General features: G+C 32.4%; 1 protein-coding gene across 2 annotated transcripts in view; it reads right to left on the bottom strand.

Annotated features, from left to right (window-relative positions):
• LOC129808178 (uncharacterized) overlaps positions 1-18202 on the bottom strand; it is a 31102-nt gene continuing 12900 nt past the window's right edge. For both annotated transcript variants that reach the window (XM_055857945.1, XM_055857946.1), the window contains exons 2-3: positions 649-1634; positions 1-581 (exon numbers count right to left, since the gene is read on the bottom strand). In XM_055857945.1, the coding sequence (XP_055713920.1) occupies positions 471-581; positions 649-1584 (1047 nt within the window). In that variant the 5' untranslated portion in view covers positions 1585-1634 and the 3' untranslated portion in view covers positions 1-470. The remainder of the gene's footprint in view (positions 582-648; positions 1635-18202) is intronic.

Genomic DNA, 18202 nt, shown 5'->3' with positions numbered 1-18202 from the left:
TTTCAGGATGTTTCACATTTATTTTTACATTTTGCTTCTTATAACATTATAAATATGTTTTTTTTTTTATGTTACATCTATTGAATTTCATGGAAGTTGTGTGATGAAAGAAAAAAGGACGGTTTGCTACAGCAATATTAATTCTATTATTTTATTGTATAAATAGGTAGATCCACTGCAAGAGTTTAATTATCTCCAATTTGAACGGAAACTCTAACATTTATCACAAATTTTTTTTTTAAAAGAAAAATCCTATTTATGCTGCCATGAGTTTTGTTCAAGTCTAAACTTAAAAATTAGATTAAGGATCAATGGACGCTAGAGGAAATTACATTCAAATTGTACTTAATTCCTAAGATATTATTAAGATCCTTTTTATTCTTTTGCTACTCTAAACCTTAGAACATGTCTTTATACCTTGCTTTTTTGTCAGAATTAACTTGAGGAGTTACAATCAATTCCAATGAAAATTACAATTTTGTGTGTTTCACATTGTCCGTCCAGTAGTTCTGGATCGTCATTGCCTCCAGAGAATTGAGGAAGGAGTCATTGTCGAGGCTGTACATCTCGTCTGAATTGTCCTGGAATCAAGAAGATTTTTTTTTGTAATGTTTTTTTTTTAATTAATTGGAAGTTTAGAGATCTTACTCTTATTGTACTGTCGTCTATATATCCACTGGAGTCTGGTTCACTGAGGGTCTGTGGTTTGTTGATGTAGCGTCTTCGATAGAGCAGCATCCCGGCGAATCCTGCACTAACAAACAGGAACATTACAGCTAAGCAAATTCCAGAAATAGCTCCGACATTGAGGGACGGGGAGTGTTGGGCAGAAAAAGCATGGACAGACAATTCACTGCCCAGCTCATCGTCATTAACAGAAGTAACCGAGGAGGCAGCAGATCGTGCCAGAAGGTTCTTCGTCTCCGTGGTAAGATTGGCTATTCTGAGATCATCTGTGTACTCTGTCAATACTTTGGATTTCCGTCCCAATCGATCCACCTCTATCGTATCATTCTCCTGCAATTCCACTTCCATATCCACCGTATCATTCTGAACTATGCCCAGTTCTGGACGTACTGTATCACTTTCTGTTCTATTATCATCTGTCTTTGCATCTTCACTTGCATCGATGCTACTCATTGAATCTTCAGGATGGTCTTCTCGAGTCTTATTCGAAATCTCTGAAGATTTTTCTTCAGTCGCATTTGCTCTGCTGACATTGGATTCAGAGCTGCTGGAATTCCCATCCATCAGATTGATCTCGAATGTGGAATTCTCTGGACGCTTAATTGACTTGTCCTTTTCTGGCGAATTCGACGAGATCCAGTTGAATCTTCCCCCATCAGAGACTTCCACAGCCGCAAAGGCGCGATCGACACCAAAAAGCTCCTCATCTCCGTCTGTTTGGGCTGCCAAAGGGAACTTCAGGGGTTCCCGCTTGGTGTACATCTTCTCACGCGCTTCCAGTACCTTGAGTTGAGCCAGGTGTGTGTCGCTCGTGACGGAACTCATAGGCATGGCATGAGATAGGGCCGAGAGCGTCAGTGTAATCCAGAACCAGTGAGACCACCAGTGCCAAGTCATGATGAGGCAGAGAGAATGACGCGATCCTTGGATCCGGAGGTACTTTTAATCTGGAAAATAGGAAAAGAAAAGATTTTTTTAATTTACTGACGAGAATCTATTTTTTTGCGAATTGAAAACAATATGGTGGTATAACAGGTATTTTTCAAAAATTGTCTTGTTCAAATGAAAAAGTCCCATATCGAGAAGGGCATTTTGATTCGAAATCACTCTTTCGAATTAAAAGAACGCCAAATTAAGTCCTATGTTCGAAAATTTGTGCATTAACAATCGGTTATTTTATGTTCGAAAGTGAAGCGTTTTTAAGACTTGCAAGGTTTTCAGTGTTGCAGTGAATTATTCATTAATAAATTCTAAAATGGTCTCTAATTCAGGCTGTGTTTCCTTCTGTTTCTGCTTACTGATGATATGTACAAGAAATAGTTAAGCCGGGAAAGGACCGATCATATATATTTGTCACAAGAGTTTAAATCCCATTCAAATGTTTCATTCGAAAAACCAAGGTATTTCGAAATGCACCTCCAGGGAGCATCTAAACGGGGGGATTTTATTTCGAAACCGCCATTTTGACACAAAAATCCCTCACTGAGGTATAGACCGGTGCATTTTGCCTATCTTTCGGCGCCTAAAATCTCCCTCTTCTAAAGCTCCATTTGTTTATGTTCGAATATTTTGACATTTTAAGCGATTTTAAATATTTTTTTTTTTCAAGAGATGTTTTTCTCGTGAACTATTTTCAAAGTTATCAAGAGTCGAAAAGCAGGCGAAATAGGGACACGATATCGATCACTTTTCTGAATGTATCGTTTAATCTTCATTAGAATATGATCGAATTGTTAAACAGACGTCCTTGTGTAGTTATGGAATTTGTCAGCTGAAAAGCGATATTCAACTAATTTCTAGGAACTTAGAGACCCTTATGTATATGAATAAAGTTGATTTATCGAAAAATAAAAACTTAGGATATTTTCTTAATTTAGCAACAATATTGTCATAAAAACCTTACGGTAGGACGGGTTTTATATAGAGGATGGGTGCCCCATCTCCTCTTCCCTATAAAGTGTTCGTCATTAGGCATAATTATTAACTTTATCACTCTTTAACAAATTTTTGATTGTAAAACATTGTGTGATTGACGTTCTAAACGTTTCGAAATAAAATAGAAAGTCTTCCAGACTATTTATTTTAGTTAGATCACACTTGTAGAATTTATAACAGAGGGTGGAGAAAATTTATCTCAGGAACGAACCACTAAGGGAGATTTCACGAGACTCACCGGTGCATAGCACAGTGGGGTGCATTTCGAAATCCCCCGTATAGAAGACGCCCCATTGTGTACCTGGTTTTTCTTGAAAAACTTCTCCCAATGGTTCGTTCCTGAGATAAGGACTTCCTGCCATCTTTTATAATCTATCCAAGTGTCTTGGTTAAAAAGAAAATCAAGAAGTTTTGCTTAGACAGAATTTTGAATAAACATCATATATAAGTAATTTAATATGTCTAGTGATTAACATTTTAGAAGACAGATATTCATTTGCATGAAATGTATCCCACTGAACGATTTTTTGCTAATATAGCCTCTATTACTAACTGTTACTTCGGAAAAAAATATAGATTTCCGAAAAGATTTCGAAAATAAAGCTATTCAGAGAAGATTTTATGTCCGAAAAATAAATCAAAATAATCAAGGACAAAGATTAGTAAAGAATTTTTATTTCGAATAAATATAAACCTCATAGATTTAAAGGGGAAATTTTGATTCGAAATCTCCATTTTGAAATAAAAGTTTCGCATAAAGCTTCAATACGGTTCAATCCAGTTTACTTATCTTTCGGTGCACAAAATTAACATCTTTGAAAGCTCTGCTTGGTTATGTTCGAATATGTTGACATTGAAGATTACTCTAAATCATTCGTGTTTGGTTTACTTTTTTATTTCCTTTTATTTGTTTTATTTTCTTTTTAGAAAAGAAACTTGTAAAATGTCTAATGTCGCACTTGTTCATTTAATACTGTAAATTTTATTTACACGATATCATATTGAAATGTTTATTCAATTAACCATTAGGAATCTCTACGTATAATATATGAAAAATTCTGAATTTTATAAATACACATTATAAAAGAAACTACGATATATTTTTTTTTTTAAATTAGCAAGAATATCAGACCAAAATCCTCTGATAGGCTGTCTTTGGTATAGAAGAGAATAGGATAGATATTTCATGTCCTTTTATCTTTGAATTGTTCATCATTAGAAATTTTAATAAAATTTGTCACTTTTTAAATAAATATATTTTTTATTGCAAAATTTCGAAGCGTTTTTAAATAAAATGTAAATCATGACAGATTTTCTATTTTAGTCAAGACACACTTGGAGAAATTATTACAGAAAGTGGAGAGAATTTATCTCAGGATCAAACCACTAGAGGGTTTTCTGAGACTCACCGGTTCAGTTAGGTGCATTTCGAAATAAATCCATTTAGAAGTAGTCAAGAAGAGAATTTAGATTACATTTCGAATGTATCTCTTCTAAAACTTATCGCTTTTACAAATTTACGCAGTTTCCCATTTTCAAAGAACCTTAAATATCTCGCGTAAGCAATTTATCTTACTGTGTTATCACACTTGCACATTAAAATTTTAATATGATTCACATTAATTGTCGCTGGTAAGAGTCTAAATGTGTAATTTGTGTGTTTGAATCATTTTATATTCAAAATTTGATCTATTTGTTGATAAAAAGGTAGACTTGGCCCGCAAAATTTGATATAAATTGATTTATAGCATTAATGCGAAAAATTATTGCGATTTTCTCTTTAATTTTTTAATGTAAAAAATATTTATGCTTTAGGTAAATTTAAACTTATTTTTGCAGGCCAAGTCCACTTCTTTATCAATAAATAGAAAAACCCCAAATATTAAGTGACTCAGACACAAATAACATATTTGGACTCTCACCAGCGAGAATTATTGTGCATCACATTAAAATTTTAATGTGCAAGTGTGATAACGCCGTTAGGCATGCTATTTTACTAAACAATGAAAGCCTCAGAAATAGGATTTTTTTCTCAAACAGTTGATTTTAAATTGAATAGAAAAAATCTTTTGCATTTTCGCTATTATACAGGATGTTCAAGCGATGAATTTATTTTTAAACAGATTATTTTCAGATAAAAGCTACTAAGCTTGCAAAAAGGACTCACTTGAGGTAGTCTTTTCGCTAAAAATAGCACAATAGGGAAAAATTGTTTTTACGTGATTTTTTTTTTAAAGAAAAGACAGAACCCTTTTGTTAATTCAGGAGAGTTTATCAATAAGTGAGTATCTTTCACTGATGGCAAAAATATCAAAGCTTATTCATAAATCAAGATAAAAGCTCCCTCATTGAGTTCTGAAGAACTTTTAAACATGGAGAAAGAAATCTCTCAAGACAGTATGCTTCACTAAATTTATAATGGTGAGTGCGGGATTATTTTGAACTAATACCTCTTTTAGCTATCAGCTTCTTCTAAGTTTCACTCCTATCCTGACACAATAATCTCTTTCACTAAAGCACAGAAAATAAGTATTTCTTCTTAAATTAATAATAGTAACTTTTCCTAATTCATTCAGTGGCGAATTTATCAAGGCAAAACACTAAAAGCACCAAATTTAATTTACTCCGTGGCTTTTTTATCCTTTTCCTTAATCGATTTTCCACGATTTTTCATCAATTTGAGCTCTGGAGGAGAAAAGTAATACGCTTCATTCCATTCGATGCAACAGACTGCAATCAAACGCGGCAATTCACCATAATCAAACAAAACGGAATTTTGTACAATCTTGTCTGCTGCTTTTGAATGTACTTTATTAACGACTTTTCATTGAAAATTTTTTTAACTTTGTCAATGACTATAAATACCAATAAAGAAGGAAAGAACAAAAGTGGGTGGCTTCCAAAAATGTCAATTTATTTCTTTGTCCATAAATCTTCTGCAAAGTAAAATAGTACAAAAATGTTCTTTCTTTCGCATCAGTTTGACTTTATAATTTTCTCTCTAAAAGCCCTAAAAGCTCATCCATCAGTTCTGTCCTATTTTTCCTGGATGGTGCGCATCAGAACAAGAAGAAAATACTCAGGGGATTCCAGTCTGAATGCAAAAGACAAAGAGAGGGAAGGAATTGTGGCGGGAAATTGGTAACACCAGATGCGGAAAAAGAAAGACAAACATTGATAAGGTGAACACAATAGAATATTTTAGTTATGGAATTTCTGTACGATTTAGCACATTGTTCCGCACGAAATAGGGCAGAAATGATGATGTAAAACATGGCACCTAAAGGTGTTTCACTTGTTGATTTTTCACATTTGCAGACCAAGATGAGATTAAAGCAAATGACTCAGAGAGTTGTGGCGTTGTGTCTGTTTTAGGGAGGTGGCGAAATCCTCGCCTTTTTTTTGTTGCTCGAACTCCACAAAAGGATCATTTTTATTGTATATTATCTTTAGATTTTTTTACCTTTGAAAATTTGCAACTTTAGTCCTGTAGGGATGAATTTTTGAACACTTCTTCACGAGTCAAATGATTTATGAAAATTAACGTGACCTTATTCGTCTATCTGTCCACCTAGTTGCCACCAGTACTAAGAGCCAAGCAGTTGTAGATAGCAACATGGAGTTTTCGAATTAAATTAAACATTTTATATTTTATCTAAGGGACATTTTTTCCAAATATGAATATTCTTTTGGTTTGTCAAGATAAAATGTTTAAAAGCCTATAAAAAGTTCATATCTCAAGCGATAGGGATAAATTTAAGCTCAATTGTAAAACTAACCCTTAAAACTACACAGTTTTAGGTTACGTTTATACCACGATTTTTTGCTGCAAACAAAGTAAGAAGAACATGTAATATAGAAATGTGTAATCGTAATCCTTTGTGACGTGTTATTTGGATTGTCTCATTATCACATATTTGGTAAGCAACTTGTTTTCTACAAATAATAATAATAATGACATTGCCTAATGTAATAATTGTGCTTAACCGATTCCTTACCATGGTATTATACATCATACGGATCATACGCAAATTGAGTGATTTTAGATGATTTATTCCTGGGCAACTGATACTCGAATTGCTGTCGGGAATGGATTTTTAGTAACTTTAGTTTTTCAATTACTTGGGAAAAATAGTCCGACAGAGATGAAAATACCTTTTGTTATTGTTTTAAATAACAATAACAATAAATAATAAATTTTTGCTCAAAATGGCGGACGGAAAATTCGACATACATACCGTCGAATTTGTTAAAATTGGCCTCTTTACTCTTTCCTGATTTGAATTCTGGTTGCCAATTTGTTTTCTTGGATAGTTACTCTATCTGAAGCAATAGAGTTTATAGTGAATTAATGTACAGAATTTAAATTCGTTGACCGTTAAAACTTGTGTTTGACAGGGGCTTCCCGCGCCCCCATAATAGATAAAATTTTTTTCTTTTCAAAAAAATCATCTATTAATCAGTAGGAAACTAATCCCAAAATATGAATGAACATTCTATCTCAAGTATTTTTGGTACATTGACTGAATGGGTTAATAGATTTTGGATAATGATGGTATTTCAATGAAAAAAAAATTAAAAGAGAAAATCTTTCTGTTGATAATTTTTGGCATTGAATAGATGAGCAGTAAAAAGTTAAAATTGATCAGTAACAAAAAAATTTGAAACAGTGATATTATCGTCCAAATTTTGGCAAAGGGAAAATAAAGGGCTTTACACTATATATTTAACTATTTTAAATATTAAATAATATAAATTAGGTCCATTTTTGCAAAGATTTAAGGTTTTTACTGATCATAATTAGATATTTTACTGCTCATTTTTAATTTTTTACTGCACATTTAGAACTTTTTACTGCTCGTTTGTTTTTTTGCCATAATTTTTTAGTACATGGTTATTCTCATGCGCTTCTGCATTATCGACATTTTTTTTTGTTTTAATTCCTATCACGACTAATTTTTTAGCTAAGTTTTTCTTTAGTTGGCTGAGTGCTCGTTTTTCGTTTGAACCTCAATATTGAGGTTAAAAAACAATCTGAGAGAAAAGTTGTACATGGACGAAAATATAGCTGATTAAATTCTCTATCAAACCCATAAAACAGATTGTTAGTTAGAGTTTTAGTTTTCGAGATATTTTTGATTAAAGTTGCTAAAAAGTACGATTTTTTCATGTTTTCTGACATATTTGAGACTACAGCGCCCCTGGTGTCAGTTGTACGAACTTCATCTGTTCAGAGGATTTTTCGGGCATGTAAAGGAGACCAAATTATTCCATAGTGAGAAATAAATCGGTTCAGCAGAATCGGAGATATAGGCACCCAAGTATCTAAAAACGGCAAAAACGGTTTTGCATAGATTCCAGGCGCAAAATCCAAATGAAATCAAAATGATAAGTATTGTCGTAAATCATTTGACCCTAGCAATAGAAAAAATAGCATGAGAACCCAGGGACAAAAAAAAAGTTCAAAATTGTTGCACAGTGAATTCTCATTTAAAGTTTAATTTTTGGGTAGTTGGTGGGGAATTTCAGAGTCATTCTGGAAAAATTGCTTCCATAACGATCAAACTATTGGGAATTGCATTTAAGACCCACAGAATATGGATAGTAGACGCTAGGGATGGTAGGGTGAAATTTGGAATTCCGGACATTGTGAAATTTCGGACAACGCGAACTTCCGGATTGACAGCTTTCGAAATTCTGATTTTGATAATCTGGTTAATTTTGTAATTATGCAATTCAAGGATACTTTGAACCCTTTGAACAATAATTTGGTTTGTCCAGAATTTCGCGCTATCCGGAATTTCAAATTCTACCGTAATCTATTCATCATCCCTTATTAGGGAAAGACTTTTACGCTTTGCACACACTCTGGCTTCGAACACTTCATATTTTTCCCAGATACAATGAATTTGACCTATTTGTTTTAGAAAATGTATGGCCCAAGACTGGTGTATTAAAATAATGGATAAAAATATTATTTTTGCTTTTTCTCAAAGTTGAATTGTTATATTAAAAATATTATTTTAAGTGGATTATTTAGTTAGCGTAGTCATAAACGATCCACATAGCGAAGCACCCGGTTTAGCACACTTGACAGTATATTGCCATAGGACAGATTCATTCAAGGAATATGGAAAACAATACGAAGTGTTCGAAGAGTATGTGCGAAGCCTATAGCCTTCACCTATGTCTAATAAGATATGGATTTGAGCATTTCGCAAAGCTCAGGCACTTTGCCATCGATTTTTTTTAAACTGTAAATTACGAAAAAAAAAGTAGAGACGCCTTCACAAGCAACAATTGCTGCTTTTGAAATCAACATAAGATGAGTACATTGATTGGAAGCTGAAAGAGATGATTTTGCGGTCATTCCTCTCAATGAGATGGATGTACACAACTCAAGCAAAAACACTATGAGCAAAATGTTCTTTCAAAATGTTGGATGATGGAACAGATGCTCCATATTTGGTGTTGCAGCCCACAAGAAAGCGCCAACAAGAAACATGCTAATTCAATTAAAAACAATCCCAAGCCCAGAAAAGTGTTGAGGGAAAAAAAATTGAATGACTTTCTTCGGCAATTTTCTGATTTTTCTTCAATTGAAATTTATTTATAAATAAAATATATTGCAAATCTCTTTCTTCTCTATTTCTATATTTTATAATAGACCTCTAATATTCCCATCATGCACGTCATTCACGAACATCAATAATTTCTCCTGCTGTTGCAATTTTCTTTTAAAATCTATTTCATCGTCTTGTACATTACACTGATGGCATTAAATTAACCGTAAAGCATAAAATTATTTTTGGCTCTTTCAAATTACACAAAAAAAATAACAAAATAATTTTTTCAAGCCATTTTGCTCCATGTCAGTGACTCCAGAAGTGATCAAAAAGCACATGGCCGTGTCTCTCAATACCTCTTAAAATTACTATATAATTTCACTGGAAATACTCGGAAGGAATTTGGAGAATAAAATAATATAAAAAAAGCAAAACATGAAACGGAAAATATTCTTCGTCAACTTAGACAAAAAGAGAAAATTTTTCTATAAGTGAAATCGAATTGCATGAAGGTTAAATGAATATAATATTTGTCTCTAAACTTTGCCACTCTGAATCATAAAATCATCATGAAAAAAGTTCAATTTTTCTTTTTTCTTTATTACAAGAGGAGGATTACCTTCTATGTGAATTTTAGCTCACATCATTGTGTGATTCACCTCAATTTTCCTACGATGCGTAGCTCTTCTGCGAAATTAGTTGCTATGAAACGCGGTATTGCAATTATTCGATTAATGCTGCTCGCAATTTTCAATAAATTGATGATTGTTCAACGAAATTACATTATCTGCTTATAGGCGCAAAAGGTCACAGCCCCTGTGATGCATTATTGAGGATTTAGTGAAAATCAATGAAGCACACAGAATTTTAATTAGCGGTTTCATTTGATTAATGAAACAAAGAGAATTTGAAGATGATAGTAAAAGTTATTATACAGCCAATATGTTTTTTAATGATAAACCTTCTTTGAAAAAAATAATGAAATGCTCATGAAGTAGAGAAATGTTGATGCGATATTTTATTTTGTTACATAAGATCTAAGCTAAGATTACCTAAGATTTTTTTAAAGTATTTTGACAGAACATAATTGATTTATAATATGTTTTTTCATGTTTTTTGCAAATAATTAAAGAAATTAGATTATCTTTTTCATAAAATCACAATTTTAACGGTGTTACCGCATATGCTCATTAAAATTTTAATGCTATTCACGTTAATATTGTCTCGGTTTAAATGCGTAATTTGCTTGTTCTGCAAAACTATAGAGCTGCAAATTTCCTAATGAAATGTTCTAAATACAAATTTTTCGAGCCTTATTTTAATCAGCGATAAAGATTATGTATACATTTTGTAACTTTTTGCCCCAGTCTCTTCTATAGGATTCATTTTAATAATATTGGATGAGATCATATATTCTGTCAGTAGAAGAGGTTGAAAGTTTGGAGTGGTATATCTCAGCTCCGGATGAACATAATTGGATGAGTGAACTATTGTTGGAAAGATTGGTTCATAAGCTTTTAGAATCGGGTACACTTAATCTGCTATGGATAAACCATGGTCATCCAGAACCATTTATGTCGAAGAAGACATTTTTTGCAACGTCTTTTTTGGCCATCTACTTCTGGGACCAGGAGTGACCCACTTTTCTCGCACATGGACTGTTTGTTGGAGGAACTCAAAAGGTACAATTTGTGGAAGAAACTTTTTTTTTGGACATCTTACTTTTTTTTATTCATCCACTTTTGCAAGAATTTTAACATTTTATACGCATAGAAAAAAATGACAGAAATCCTTCTATCTCATTTTCTGGACAAACTAATGAAGATATCGACTTGGAATGTTCTAAGTACTCCCCCATAAGTTGATCCAAGTAATCCAAATATCACATCAATTTCATCCCCACGTCTATCCTTCCCCTCCAGAAACCACTCTTTTAGGATTTCTGTAATTTTTTCCTTGCGTTTAACACATCAAAATTCTTGCAAAAGTCGATGAATAAAAAAAGTAAGATGTCCAAAAAAAAAGTTTCTTCTACGAATTATACCCTTTGAGTTCCTCTAACGAACAGTCCAAGTGCGAGAAAAGTGGGTCACTCCTGGTCCCAGCAGTAGATGGCCAAAAAAGACGTTGCAAAAAGTGTTTTCTTCGACATAAATGGTTCTGGATGACCATGGTTTATCCATAGCAGATTAAGTATACCAGATTCTAAAAGCTAATGAACCAAGCTTTCCAACAATAGTTCACTCATCCAATTATGTTCATCAGGAGCTGAGATATACCACTCCAAACTTTCAACCTCTTCTAGTGACAGAATATATGATCTCATCTAATATTTTCTGAGATTATCAATTTAACACCTTGTGGAATTGATTAAGGGATATCAAAAAATGTGTAGGATAATTTAATAGAAAGGATATAGTGTACTTTTTATACTTTAAAAAGTCACTTTACAGCTCTGTATTTTGAAAATCATTGGAAATATATCAAAAATTTATCATAAAATCAATATTTCACGGTGTTATCACATATGCTCGTTAAAATTTTAATGCGATTCACATTAATTGTCTCTAATGACCGTTCAAATGTGTGATTTGTGTCTCTAAACCAATTAAGATTTAGAATTTGATATTGATAAAGAGGTTGACATGGCTCACAGAAAAGTGTTTAAATAGCAAAAACATTAATTCAATTCCAACAAATATTTGAATTTGAAAATATTTTTACGCTTTAGATCAATTTAAATAATTTAAAACAAGTTTTGTGGGACAGGTCTACCTTTTAATCAATAAATAGATCAAATTCTAAATAACAGGGATTACGTGGATCATGAAGACTAAAAACCATACGTTCTGTAATTTTCATTAAAAAAATTTTAAATTCAGTAATTTTCGACGTGATTTTCGAAGACCTTTTTGGATAAAACTTACTTTGCAATGGATAAAATCACGACCACGAGTAGATTCATCTTAAGGTAAAAGAAGCCAAAAAATTGCTAAGCTGATGAAGTAATGATATTTTGTTTCATTTCATCACAATTTATTTTATAAGACGAAACGTGATCTAAAATATGCTAAAAATTATTTTTTGATATAAAATTCTTCTGAAATTCCAAATATCATTATTTTTAAAAATTCTTCGTTCAAATACAAGTTTAATAATTTGCTAATTGAATTGGTGTATGTAGTGAATTAAAACAATTTTTATTACCGAAAACTAGGATGACTTTATACTCCGAGAGTGACTTTGCACCCCTGTTTTTCGTGAACTTTTCATGAATTCTACTAAGTACTTAACGATCTCAATCTACTATTATAGTTCCGACCAGTAAAGACCCTCCTTAAGTACTAGAATTAGAGAAACTCCTACTAAAAGCAGGGGTAAAAATCACCCGAATCTACCGGTACGTTGAAAAAGACATGACGAAGCGTCCCAGTTTTGGAGGATGCTCAAAGTCTGAGATAGATCTTTCCATGAATTATCTTTTCACGCGGTTTTCTTGTCCATAAAAGTTTACTTGCGTTTTACTTTCTAAATTTAAGCAAATCAGTTGAGGAACAGGCCCTCAAAAATTAAATTTGATTTTGAAAAATTTCCGGTCGTGTCAATGGACGAAATCGACGAAATGTTCGCGTGGACTACTTTCAAAACATATTCGGAAATAAAAGAAACCGTGTATAGCCATTTTCGAGAAAACCCAAAAAAAAATGGTTTTGGAGGGGAGGGGGTCACCGAAGGGCCAGAATTGATATTTCTAGTATTTCTTGCCATTTAAGCTCCAGAACAGCAACAGGTTAAAGAAAAAGCTGATTATTATACTGCTCTCTCTTTGAATTTGAACAAGATTTTGTGAAAATATCCTGGTTTTTGTCTCCGTAACCCACGTAACGTAGCTCTTAAGGTAATGAGACTCCAAAACATTCAAAGAAGAAATTATTTTACTTTTGCATAATATTTTAAGATTTAACCATTAAAAAGTCTTAAGCGGTAATAAATTATTTGTACATACGTGACCGGTCTTTTGTCATTAAGTCGTTAAGTATAAATTTTAACAATTGCTTATTTGTAACTTTAATTGTTGTAGGTTAACTTAAGCAATATCTATAAAAAGACAATTTATAAATTAAAATTTATGTAATAAGATTTGATTTTTGTAGTTTTATTAAATTGGGCAAGTCGTAAAGTCTAATTAAGTACTCCTTCTGTTCCGAAAAAGTCAATTAATATCAAATGAAAGCTAGACAAATGAGAATATGGGGTTGTTTTCTGACGAAAATGATGTTACGTTCCCTTATATTTGTCCTTTTAAGAAGAGGGCAACATTCACAGTAATAATAATATTAATAATAATAAGTAATAAGAAATAATAAATGAAGAAAAATAAAATAAAAAACTATAGGATGAATTTATAATATCAACATAGATAAAATATTCATAGTAAAAAACTTTTTTTTTCAATGAAAAGTAAATTTTATGTGAGAAAAATACAATTCTCAGAAATATAAACTTTATTTTCAATAGAGATATTCAATATCACTCGGAAATAAAACTTTCATCATTTCATTATAATTAAATCACAATTATTCGATTTATGAGAAATAGAAAAATTAGATTAATTTTGTCAGTAAATGCGAGATTGATTAGTAAGAAAATAGTTTTGCTAAGTGAAATTGAAGTCAGTATTGATCAGTAAAAAGATCAAAGTACACTGGTCAGTTGCAATTTAAAAAGGGAATTTTAAGCAGTAAGAAATCTAATTTGTAAGGTAATGCCCTTGACACTCTTTTTGGTTAGCACTGAAAATTGTAAACTAAGTTGACATTTCAGTAGAGCCCCGCTATAGGCCATATTTGGTTCCAGATTTGACACTTGGGTCGCACTATAGTCCATGTCATTTTTTAAAATTATCAACGACTTTTGGTATTGAAATTGCTCGACGGCTTCCAATTTCTTTGCGATTGTGGTACTTGTCCTCGCTCTCTTCATTATGGATCACAATTATCACAACTACTCAATAAAGTTTGCCAAAAATATTAAAATAAATATGACAACATTGCATGTCGCGTACTAAAAAAAACATAACCTAACTTAAAATCAGTGTTTTGAAATCAACGGTCGATAAATTGTGGATTATAGAGCGATGGCCTATAGCGAGGCTCTACTTCTACTGTATTGTGATGTTCGAAAGAAGAAGTGTACAAATGAGGTCGATAGATATGGCGAAACGTTTGAGAAATAAAGTGATCTGAATTTTGATTTCATGACATTTTTCTAAAAGATCACAAACAGTGTTTACTTTGACAAAATAAACAGTGTTTTTTTTTAATAAACAATGTACTAAAACAGTTTTTAGTACATTTCTGATCTCATGTGCTTCTGGATTATATTTTTTTTTGTGTTTCGACTTTTTGGTGATTTTGGCACTCAGCGAGAACTGGGAAAAACAGTCGTGATAGGAATTAAAACAAAAAAAATGTCGATAATGCAGAAGCACATGAGAATAACCATGTACTAAAACATTATCAACAGAAAGATTTTTTTTTCATTGAAATACCACCATTATCCAAAATCTATTAACCCATTCATTCAATGTACCAGAAATACTTGATATAATGTTCATATTTTGTGATTTTTTTCCTTGTATTTTTTTCCTTGTATGTATGTAACAAATTGTATTTTCATCTCTATCGGACTATTTTTCCCAAGTAATTGAAGAACTAAAGTTACTAAAAATCCATTTGCGACAGCAATTCGCATAAAAATTTCCGAGGAATAAATCATCTAAAATCACTCAATTTGCGTATGATGTATAATACCATGGTAAAGAATGGGTTCATTTATATTTTATGTATTGTTACGATTCGAGGGGATACACCCTCACCTCTCAATCATTACAGTATTATAAAAATAGTCACTAATTGGTTAAGGTACCATTAAGATGGTATTAAGTGGCTCCGTTGCCCAATTCTGACAATGAATAAGCATAACTTTTACAAAATACTCATGAACATCAAAATCGGTCATAAATTGTCTTCATTGTTACTCCATTTAGTTGGAGCAACATAATAGTATTATCTATTATAAGATCCTTAAAATCTTTTAATAATTATCTCACAAAGCTTATAGATTCAGTTCAAACTCAAAAGCAAATGAAGCATAAATTTCTTAGGTAATTTTTTAAATCATCTTTGCAGTCCTAAATTAATATTTTAAAGAGTTCATAAAATCTCAGTTTTGTATTTTTCGTCGAGTGATGTGCGCTCCATTTCGACAAAGATATGCAAATATTTTGAATATTGAGAAGTCTTTTCAGAATACTGCACTTGTTGGGGTTCCCAGAAAATTCTCTCCAGAAGCCATGTGAATTATTTGCACATGAGAAATGTTCTCAAATGCAGTATTAATACAAAAATGTACACGGTATTTTCATGCAGACTTTTCAAAATATAACATATTCATGAAATAGTTCTACCAACAGCATCTGTATTTATTCGACATATTTTTGATCTCTAAATTTAAACAGTTTTATAGAAGAACAATATATCGTGCTTTTGTTAGAGAAAAAAATAATAATTGCACGGAATTTATGACTTCTTGTCTTTAGCATTTCTATCTCACTAAAGACGATGAATGAGTGTTAAACAGTGTGAAGAAAATTTTACAAGCAGATGTTTCAGTTGATAATCGTGCGTCATGCTTAATCAGGTGTTTTAAGTAAACATGATCTGAATAATTGAAATTTATCTATTTGAAACATTCATTAAACATACATCTGCGGCTGTGGTATAACAATTCTTAGCATTTTTTTCAAAATTTGTTCTCGTGAGTTCTTTGCGAGGATAATACCGTGAAATTAGAATTGTAAAAGTAAGGAAAGAAGAATCTCAAGTTTTGCAATATTTGAGAGAACTTTATTTATTGTTTGCGGTTTGTCATAAAAGTTCATGCAATAATCTCTATTCTATAGTGTTATTGTGCGCATAAAAGATTATGGAGTATTCACAAAGCAATTTACAAGATAAGACCATCTACCACTAATGGTGTTCTTTATGGAAATTCCGCTATTTGCTCGTGAATAAATCAATTGAGATTGAAGATAGCAAAATGTTCTAATGCTTGAAAATTATTTTTTTTTGCACAACTAGCAAAATAGGTTGATGGAATAATGCACAATATTGGTGTGCAAATGGGTCAAAATGCATATGCAAAGGTGTAAAATTCATGCGATTTTCCTTCCATTTCCATTATTTTGCACTTCCGCATTTTCCCCTTTTCCATTCACTATCTAGGCGCATTTTCCATCCAGGAATGAGAGAATTTTATTAATACTTTATGGGAAAGAAAATTTCACTGTAATGCTTTTTATGTAACTTCCAGGAGTTTGCATGAACAATCTGAACCAGTCACGGTGATTAAATGAAGCTTGACGGGATTGAGATGAATTGAGAGGTTGGAGGTGATTGAAACGATCATATTTAACTGTTGCCCGAGTTAAAAAGTAGCCCGATGTTAAAGGAGCCGAATTACAGTAGACTCTCGCTTAATCGGCTCTTTTTCAATCGGGCGACAAATTTTGTTGACAATTTTCACGTTTATTTATAAAGCTAATTCGATCAAATTCGCTGTAGTTCTTCCTATTTTATCGTGATTCTTTATAATTGAGCGCTTTTTGTGGAATTCACAAAGGCTTTGACGCTCAATTCTATCGCTAAACCGGATGACATTTTGCCCCATATTCCCGATTGAGAGAGAGTCTACTGCAGCGAGAGTCTACTGTAGCGAGAGTCTACTGTAAACCGATTTTGCCTGGGATTCAGTTGCATTACTCCTATCCAATTTTTAACCAGTTTTTATAAAATATTTAATCCAGGTTAAAACTAAACCGGTAAATAAGGAGATAAAAAAATATGGGAAGCTTAAGCTTTCGAGATCGTAATTCTTTTTCCCACGATTTAGACCACTAGATAGTATTCTTAGCAATAAATGCACAAGACATTTTAGGGTGTCAAGTATTCTGAAAAGATTGGAGATTTTGCCCTTCCTTTTAATTTACAGATATCATTCTTTAGATGAATCAATTATGGATTCTGAGGTAAAGAAATTTAAAAGATTTAGATTAAATATTTAGCGTTAAAATTAAAGCTTTCCAATGATAGAAATTAATATTTTTCAGAAGGGGGTCCGGGGTGCAATTGGTAAGAGCGTCCGGCTCTTGTGGGGTATGACCCCCGGCTCGACTGTTACAGTGTTGTGAGTTCGAGTTCCGCCCGGTGTAAATGATTGTTGAAGCGTCTGGATGGACAGTTTTCACGAAACGTTGTAAACTGAGCAATGTACAAACCGACAGAAATGCGATTTGCTCTAAAATTGAAGAAAACTCTAAAGACTTTTCATTTCCATTTTAGCCTCATTATTGAGAAGTGATTTCAGCAGAATTAAATAAATACAAGATTAAAAAGTCACAAAAGTCTATTTTAGTATCATTATTCTGAAATTTGATACTTTGGCTTAACACTCTTTAAGGATGAGTGGAACACCGGCCGGTGTCCCAAAAACGAAATCCGTTTTTCTGACTATTTAGAGTACAAAATAACTTTCTATAGTTAAAAAACGATTTTATTTTCGGGGTACTTAAAAATGTATAGGTAAGTTAAAGTGTATTAAAAGTAAAGCATATAATACTTTATAAAGTAAGTTAAAGACCGAAAAAAATTTGAGACTTTAAAATTAAAGATTTAATACTAATAATAATAATAATGCTGGCCCAACATTCCATGAAGGATCAAGGCCTTCCCGCAAGGGGATTTCTAGACATTCATTATTATTTTTTTCTTGTACGGGATGAGGTTGTCAGTCCCATGCTCGTGGAATCAAGTACAGTGAAGCTCACTTGATGAAATTCGAACACCTTTAAACCCTGAAAAATTCCGGGTGACCTAAAAGGGATTCGAACCCGGGACACTTGCATCATAGAGCGAGTGCTCTACCACTTGACCCATCGAGTGCCCGAGATTTAA

The sequence above is a fragment of the Phlebotomus papatasi genome, chromosome 3 (genome assembly GCF_024763615.1).
Source record: "Phlebotomus papatasi isolate M1 chromosome 3, Ppap_2.1, whole genome shotgun sequence".
In the NCBI taxonomy this organism is placed as follows: Eukaryota; Metazoa; Arthropoda; class Insecta; order Diptera; family Psychodidae; genus Phlebotomus; species Phlebotomus papatasi.
Note: the sequence above shows the minus strand (reverse complement) of the source record. Positions and strands in the feature narration are given on the sequence as shown.